Source organism: Hippopotamus amphibius, chromosome 7 (assembly GCF_030028045.1).
Source record: "Hippopotamus amphibius kiboko isolate mHipAmp2 chromosome 7, mHipAmp2.hap2, whole genome shotgun sequence".
In the NCBI taxonomy this organism is placed as follows: Eukaryota; Metazoa; Chordata; class Mammalia; order Artiodactyla; family Hippopotamidae; genus Hippopotamus; species Hippopotamus amphibius.
The window spans coordinates 96822727-96831083 of NC_080192.1; the positions used below are offsets into that span (position 1 = coordinate 96822727).

General features: G+C 49.9%; 1 protein-coding gene across 1 annotated transcript; it reads right to left on the reverse strand.

Moving 5' to 3' along the window:
- Window positions 1-4258: 4258 nt before the first annotated feature.
- Window positions 4259-7121, reverse strand: LOC130857667 (uncharacterized). The gene is made up of 4 exons (XM_057743384.1): window positions 6827-7121; window positions 5874-5930; window positions 5650-5773; window positions 4259-4715 (listed from the first exon to the last, which is right to left on the reverse strand). Exons 1-4 carry the CDS (start codon window positions 7119-7121, stop codon window positions 4259-4261), a joined length of 933 nt encoding a protein of 310 aa, XP_057599367.1.
- Window positions 7122-8357: the final 1236 nt, after the last annotated feature.

Sequence of the window (8357 nt, forward strand, 5' to 3'; positions counted from 1 at the left end):
GGTCGATGTTGTTGACTCCACATGTCAGTGCTGGTGTTGGCCATTAACAATAAAGCTCCCAGGTTTTTGTTGTCAGTGTCACCACCTGGGGGGACATCGCCCTGTCCTCTGACCACAGCCACCACTACTCCATATTGTGCCCCTCTGCCACTTAGAAAGGGTGTCCTTCCTCAAGATACTGGACTCCCTCTATCAGAAACCATCATGAGGGACTTCCCTGGTGGTCCAGTGGGTAAGACGCCGTGCCCCCCACTGCAGAAGGCCCAGGTTCAATCCCTGGCTGGGGAACTAGATCCTGCATGCATGCCACAACTAAAAAGTTCACATGCTACAACTAAGAAGTTCGCGTGCTGCAACAAAGATCCCTTGTGCCACAACTAAGACCCAGTGCAGCCAAAAATAAATAATTCTTTTTAAAAAGAAAGAAAGAAAGAAAGAAAGAAAGAAAGAAAGAAAGGAAGGAAGGAAGGAAGGAAGGAAGGAAGGAAGGAAGGAAGGAAGGAAGGAAGGAAGGGAAAGAAAGAAAGAAAGAAAGAAAGAAAGAAAGAAAGAAAGAAAGAAAGAAAGAAAGAAAGAAAGAAAGAAAGAAAGAAAGAAAGAAAGAAAGAGAAAGAAAGAAAGAAAGAAAGAAAGAAAGAAAGAAAGAAAGAAAGAAAGAAAGAAAGAAAGAAAGAAAGAAAGAAAGAAGAAAGAAAGAAAGAAAAAAGAAATCATCATAATATCCTGATTTTGTTGGGATGCAACACTTGGCTGCCCTTTGCTGTAAAGATTTGTCTCCAGTGTCTGTTATGTGGATGCACTTCCTTCGATGTGGCAGAACACAGTCTTCACAGCCTTCTAACCACCTTTGCGAGATGTGTCTCTCCTCACCAGTATTCACAGCTTCTTTATAAGACTCCAAAAGGAACACCCCAGCTCTTTCCATTTTCTTGTAGCCTCCTGGCTCCTTCCACCCAGAGCTGGGTCAGCAGTCATCAACCATCTACCACCATTAACCAGCCAGGGGTACATTCAAGAGACTCCTCCCCATCAATTTGAAGCCACGGCCTTCTACATCGGACTGAACTCTTTGCCCACCCAGGCATACTCTTCAGAGGTTAGGGTCACCTTTCATTTTTTTCCCTTAGAGATGTCAACTTGCTTTCCTCGGATCCAGCCGTTAATGCTTGAAGTTCTTTTCATTTCTTCTAGCAGTCCTAGCAGGTTCTCATGCAAAGCAGAGACCTGAAATCCCACTTGGGTATGCCAGCATATGCTCCTTCCCTTACATACATCTGTCCCAGGAGCTTCTGCCACACGATTTTGACTTGCCAGACGTACCCTATGCTGGAGAGTCCAATCCTAGCCTGCTCTGAAAGGGTCTGCTTCCCAACACGGGTCACCTGCTGTCTCTTAGGGTTTATTCACAACTCTTTAACAAACAAAGCCACCTACATTAAGGTGTTTTAACTAAACTGAGAAGCCTCTCCCTCTAAATTTGCCCTGGGTTAGTTTCTGGGGCAAAGAACATCTTAAGGAGGCAGACATCAGTCGGTGTTCACTGAGCATCTCTATGAGCAAAGCTCCAGGATGGACACAAAGGGGGTTCTAAGACGGACAGACAAGGCCTCTGCACAGAGGAAGCTCCTAGTTCGTTGCCACAGTCCCAGTTTACATATATTGTCCCAGCGTAATCAGTATTTGCACCCCTCTCACTCCTAAAACTGTCACAGTTTAGAGGCTAAAAGTTATAGTCACCTTAGAGATAAGGCATATTCATATGAAGAGGACTTAGGAATCCAGGGTGGAACACACTAGTAAGTGTTAGTAGAGGGTTGCCATAGTTCTCAGAGGGGAAACAGAGGCTCCAGGTGTTTAAGTGGCTTCCCAGGACTGTGAGGCCTTTGGGCATCCCTGGAACCAGTATTTAAGGCCCCTTTCCTTACCAGCCCCATCACACACCTCTCCCAGTGGAGAAAATGAGCCTTCCAGAGAGAGAGAGGCAGATGCCTGGGGGTGAGACACAGCACATTCCGAGAAAATCTGCTTTCATTGCTCATAAACACAAATAAAAGGTTCAAAAAAATTTTAAGGGGCCACTAGAGAGAGTTATGGATTTTAGACCTGTGAACACTACTTGGCACTTACACACACCACAGGTCCTGAATGCTGAGTGGAAAGGAGCTTAGGGGGTGTGTGTGCACGTTGGCTGCAGGGAGGGGGTTAGGGGAATGAGCCTAGCTGACTGCACTTTCAAGGCCCAAGTAAATCACGTAGAGGTTTCATCTGGGCTGCTGGCCCTGCGTCCCTCATGTCGGCTCGCTCCCCATGTTTGGCCGAGCTCCTCCTCCTGTGTGCCACGTTCCCGATTCTCCTTGTTGAGGAGGAAAAAGAGAAGGCTCTCTTATGACCAAGGTCTTCCGCCTTTGCCTGAAGGAAGGAGCTCATCAGGGGAAATCTGGCTTGGGTGCCCAAGTTCAGTTTAATTATTTACCCTTCGTGTGGTTAACCCCACGATCCACACCCTGGGATGTCCCAATGCACCCTGATTGAGGGGTTTTCTTCTGTTGAGTTCAAGTGCATCCTGGAAGCCTTGCAAGCAAGGGAGGGCAAGCAGTGAGGCGAGCAGGACAGAGGCACACTCTGAAACCCCAAGACTTTCCCTGGGCTTGACAGAGGGGGCAGATAGGGACTCCCCACAGGCTGGGGGACTGATAAAGACAGGCCAGCAACACCCCAGTCACTGACATCTCTCTGCATGTTGTCAAAGGATAATTTTCAAAACGTCGAAAACATGGTACAACATGGATGACCCTTGAGGACTTATGCTAAGTGAAATAAGCCAGTCATAAAAGGGCAAACATTGTATGATTCCATCTATGTGATATATCTGAAATAGTCAAATTCATAGATCTAGAAAGTAGAATGGTGGTTGCCGGGGGCTGGGGGAGGGGGCTGAGAGGAGTCATTGTTTAATGGGTATAAAGTTTCAGTTCTGCAAGAGGAAGTTTCCAGACATCTGTTTTACAACAATGTAGATATTATTATTTGTTTTTTTTTTTTACTTTTTGCCCGCACCACGTGGCATTTGGGTTCTTAATTCCCCAACCGGGATCAGACCTGCACCCCCTGCAGTAGAAGTGCGGAGTCTCATTCGCCGGACGACCAGGGAAGTTCCACAGTGTAGATATTCTTAACGCTACTGAAATATACACTTAAAAATGCTGAAATTTTATGATGTCTGTGTGCATTTTTACCATAAACACACACACACACACACACACACACACACACACACACAAAGTCAAAAACATGATTCTGCAGGGATGGCACAGGGAGTGTTTTGGGGGGGATGGAACTGTTCTGTATCCCGATTGTGGTAGTGGACGCACTCTTCAAATGGGTTAAAATTCATAGAACTGTGTATGTAAAAAGCCCATTTTGCTATATGGTAATTATTTAATTAAAAATTTTAAAACACGGCTTTTATACAAATGTAGAATGAACATGTAACAAAAATGTATTTCATTAACTAATGAGAGAATCAGCAGGATGGTTCCAAAAAGTACAGGAGATACCAAAATATTTATAATAACTGAAAGAAAGACTATTAAAATGATAGCTAAATTACATTATATAACATAAAAACATAGCCATTTTTTTTTTTTTTTAAACATAGCCATTTGACTAAAATATCTTTATTTGCATCACTATATAACAGTCCTGCATGGCTATTAGTTTTCTATGCCTTCCTTATAAAGTTGAAAAATACTCTATAGTAAACAGCAAATTAGACAAAGGTCTACTCCCTTAGAAAACCAGATAATCTGCCCCCGCAGGCCTGCTGCATGACTTCAGGGCTCTCAGGAACCCCTTTGGTCCCATCTGCTCGTCTTGGACAATTTTTCCTAACTCTTCAGATGAAGGGAAGCAGGGGGATATCAGGCCCACCGCTGGGCCTGGGAGGAAAGAGTGAGTGGTGCTACCAAATTGTGAGGGCCCAGGGATGCCCTGTCACCCCAGCAGGTCCTCGTTCAGTAGAATATCAGTTTTCAGGAATACGGGCATTTAGAGAAAGGACTGTAGGAAAGAAAACCAGGAAGGGGTTGCTGCCTCCAAGAACCAACAGATCATTCTCGGGCCCACCAGATTCATCCTGGCCCAGGATTCTAGACCCGCAGCAGCGCGGCACTGGCGCCGGCCTGGCCTCTCCCCCTCCAGGGTTCACAGGCACCATCTGATCTCCTGGACTTCAGGTGGATCCCTCTGCCTCTCTTCCCTAGGCACTGGAAGTGGGACTCTTATGGGGGTTCCCCAACCCTAGGTGCTCGGAGGGGAACCCCCGAGCAGATCTGGGAGGAGATCTGACCTCCTCTGTCCACCTCCAGCTGAATGGGGGTGGGGTGGGGGTGGGGCTGCCAGCCAGCCCCAGGCTGACCTCGGAGTGCAGGTGGACCCCAGGAGGCTCTGGACACCACGGCCCTGGGCGCCGCAGGGCCTTCCTTCGTGGGGAAGGGAAGAAGCGAAGCTGCTTTTGGGGAAGGGGAATGTGGAAAATGTGTCTGGCAGAGGTGAGCTGGAGCCTGTAAACAGAAGGCCTCGAGAAACCTGGGGTATAGGGACAGGAACAGCCTATGCCAGTGTCCCTCCAAGGCCAGCCAGATGCCCTCTTACAGCTCTCATCACACCGGAGCAGCCGGCTCTCGAAGCAGCTGAATTCTTCACTTCCTGGGCGACTGTGAAGAGAGGGTGAGCAGTTCCCCTTGGCACTGGTGCCAGCCGGCCTCCCTCCCAGGGCTTAATAATTCAAGCCTCTCAACCCGGTGGGCCCCAGGCCTGCACCAAGGCTGTGAGCTGAGGCCACGGTGTCTGTTTCCCCGGCTGCCTCTGTGAGATCCCAAAGGCCGCCTCCCCCAACGCTGAGCTTGGGGGGTGGGGGGAGGGTAGGTCTCAGGCCAACACGGTCACTCATGAGACCCCCTTAGCACCACCCGCCAGCCCCGAGTTGTCCTGACTGACCTTCAGCCTTTGTCTCAGCTTCTGCCCCAAGCTCTGGTTACTGTTCTCAGGCAGCCACTCAACCCCTCCCCTGGGAGGCTGGACTCGCACCTCACTGGACACGGTTCAAACACAGGACTTTCTCATCCCCCTCCCCTGCCCCCCGCCTCCACCCCAGCCCCTCCATTCCTAGACCTGAACCCACTGCTGCGTGTGAGGGGACCCGCACGGCAGACAGCAGAATTCCAGACCTCCCTGCACTTGAGGCCCCAGACTCTGTTCTGCAGCTATCGAGAAAGACCCCGGACTACTGACGTGAGGGTGGGCGTTGGGGGGGACGGCTCTGTGGCCTGAGCGTGTGGGCCAGCAGGGAGGGACCTTGTGGACGCCAATCCCTCTGGGGAGGGCAGAGGGAGGGGGGGTGCCTGGCATTCCTGTCAGGGCCCTGAGGCAGGCAAAGTGGCCGTCGAGAGAGCTTCCACCCCAGACACAGCCTGGGGCAGAGGGTCCGTGAGGGACCCGCGTTCCGGGCCTCCCACAGCGCACCGTACTGAGGACAACCAGGGGTCTGAACAGAGCAGGGGCCGAGCAGAGGGAAAAGCTCCTGGGGGTAGAACTTTAAACAGGGAGCTGAAACGGGGCTGTTGCTGTAGCAGCAACAAAAACAAGCACCTCACGTGGACCAGGTAAGAAGCCTTCCGCCTTGGCACGTGCAGTCGCCAGCAGAGGTCCTGGCCGGGGCGGTTCAGGGCTCGCAGAGAAATCAGGAGAGGCGTGGGTGACAGCCAGGAGGATTCTGGGAATGAAGAGGAGATGGAGGTCTCTAGAGGACCCCAGAGAGCCTCTTATCTCTTGGACAGCAGAAGCCGTCTCAGTGGGGCTGAAAGTTTCTGTACCTCTTTGGTGAGGAACAGTAGAGCACTGCTTTGCTGACTTTGGCACCCAGACAGAACCTGCTGGATGAGAGGCAGGGAAAACACCTCTTACATAACCTTAATTCACGGTTGAACTTTTGGAATGCCACAGCGTGGCACTGATTCATAATGAGATCACTTTGATCTGAGGCTGCTGCACAGTTTCTCTTATCACTAAGCCTCCTTTTCACTAGAGAGGATCCCCTCCCCTGAGCAGCGGGGGGCCAGGCCTGGGCTGGCCCTTCACATCCTCACCATAGCCTTGTGACCTTGGAATTAGCACCCTGAGATAACGGAGACTCCAAGGTCACATTACAATTCCCAAATCACCTGTGCCCATCTTGAGTTTCTGCCAAGCATGTTTTGGACCCGAATGTAGGTTGTCACATTTCCATTCCATTCATATGAAACATCCAGAATAGGCAAGTCTCTAGAGACAGAAAGTAGATTGGTGGTTGCCTAGGGCACGGGCAGGATCGAAAAGATGCGGGCCTAAAAAGTCCAGGATCTCTTTTCTGGACGAAAGTGGTCTAAAATTGATTGTGAAGATGGTTTCACAACTCTGCGAATCTAATAAAAGCCATGAATTGTATAGTTTAGGTGGGTAAGTTGTATGGTATGTGAATGATATCTCAATAAACTGTTTGAAAAAAGGTAATTTTTTGTAGATTTTGACTCACAAGATGATCTGTCATTTGGAGAACGGGCTCTGCATCCAGCCTCAGGTCAGCTGTCCCTCTGACCAGCAGGCCCTCCTCAAATGCAGTTCAAAAGCTCCTGGTACAAAGAGCTATTAGCACTTACCCTCTCCCTTCCTCCCTGTACTTACCGCAGCCTTCACACAAGCCTCAGCTGCGGCAGGGCCCCACTGAGCTCCATCTGACACTGCCTTGTTTACTCAGGTGGAGGTTACAAAGGCCCAGCTGGCATCCGACCTGCCTGCCTGCGCTGCCTGTGAGCCTGGAAGGGGAGTGAGCTGTTTGGGTTGTCAAGAACGTGACGGGAAGAGAGGAGCAGAGGCTCCAGATGGAGGGAGGACAAAACTGTAGAAGACTCCCTTGCACCCCACCCCAGACTCAGCACCCAGAACTCTGGGCTTGCACTAGGCTGGCGGTAAAATAAGGCCTTCAGTTCCAAAGAGAAGTCAACAGAAGATCTCTCATATCTCAGGGCTGGTGCCAAGGCCTTTGCATGGTCTCCCGAGAGGATAATGTGCCGTAAGATATCCATCCCCTTCACTGGCTGGGGCTGGGACGGCCACAGCTCCTGGGCAGGCAACCTCAGGCTGTCAACAACCTGGGCCAGGGCTCCAAACTTCCTCCAGTTTACCCAAGTGAGCCAGGTTGTGCCAAGAGGTAAAAATGGTTGGGTGAAATGGTTGCCCAGAGCGGGGATTCTCAAAGGGTGGTCCCAGGACAGCAGCAGCAGCAGCACCTGGGAACTTGTTAGGAATGCAGATTCTCAGGCCATCCCAGACCCATCAAATTGGACACTCCAGGGGTGGGCCTCGCAATCTGTATGTTAGCAAGCCATTCCGGGGAGTCTGCTGTGCGTTAAATTTTGAGAACCATGGCATAGATTCCAAGGTCCATGGGGCAGAGGGACATGTGCCCTGTTCTGGTGGGGTGTGTACCCTCCACTCCTAGCAGGGTCTGCTGGTATATAGTAAACAATCACGGACATTTTACTGAATGAATGAATGAATGAATGGTTTAGCTCCACTTGTCACTAACTGCCTCTCTCCAACCAGGTGCCAACCAGGACAGTTGCAAGCTGATAAAAAGAGAAGGGTGTGGGTATATCTGATAACTTGCTCCAGCTTCTTGTTGGCTCAATTTGGTCTCTGAATTATTAAGCAGGACTCGCAGCCCATTTCACATTTTCTTTTTACAAATGAGGCCTTGGCTGTTTGACAATTTTTTTTTCTAATCTCCAGAAACAAAAGCACTTTCCATTTGATTTCAGAACCAAGCTCTCCTGCTACAGTATCCTGATTCTGAAAGAAAAAGAGGATGCAGCTGGAAGGATGTTTTTAGCTTTTCAAGTTAAAATGTACCCATGTTATTATACATCTGCTCCCAGGAGAACCAAGAAATAGAGGCCAAGAATTTCTTAGAAATCCTAAGGTGGGCAGGTTACACAAAAGGAACAGATCTGCTTCCCTTTAGTGCTCAGTTGGTGGCCAGAGGCTGGGTGGGATCCCGTGCCTTCCCTCATCTGATTCTGAATTACCAGCTGACTTGCCAGTTCTCTGGTACTGCTACCTCCCTCTGATGCCCCAAAGCCCAGATTTATCTGGGTGCAGACCTCCTGAAACCACTCATTTTGTCACCCAACGCAGTTGCCTTTCTCCTATAACCACACGTATTTCAACTGGCAAGATGCTGGCCTCACACAGGCTAGGCATAGTGCCAGGACACTGAGATGCTGTCTGTTTCCGAGCCGTGGCTGCCTGCCACTGGCCCT

Excerpts from the sequence above, each read along its gene's own strand:
- LOC130857667 (XM_057743384.1), bottom strand. The coding sequence starts at position 7,121 with ATGGATATCTTACGGCACATTATCCTCTCGGGAGACCATGCAAAGGCC. Across the intron at positions 5,774-5,873 it reads TACTGTTCCTCACCAAAGAG|AATCCTCCTGGCTGTCACCC; the intron begins GTACAGAAACTT and ends CTTCATTCCCAG. Across the intron at positions 4,716-5,649 it reads TCTTACCTGGTCCACGTGAG|TCGCCCAGGAAGTGAAGAAT; the intron begins GTGCTTGTTTTT and ends CTCTCTTCACAG.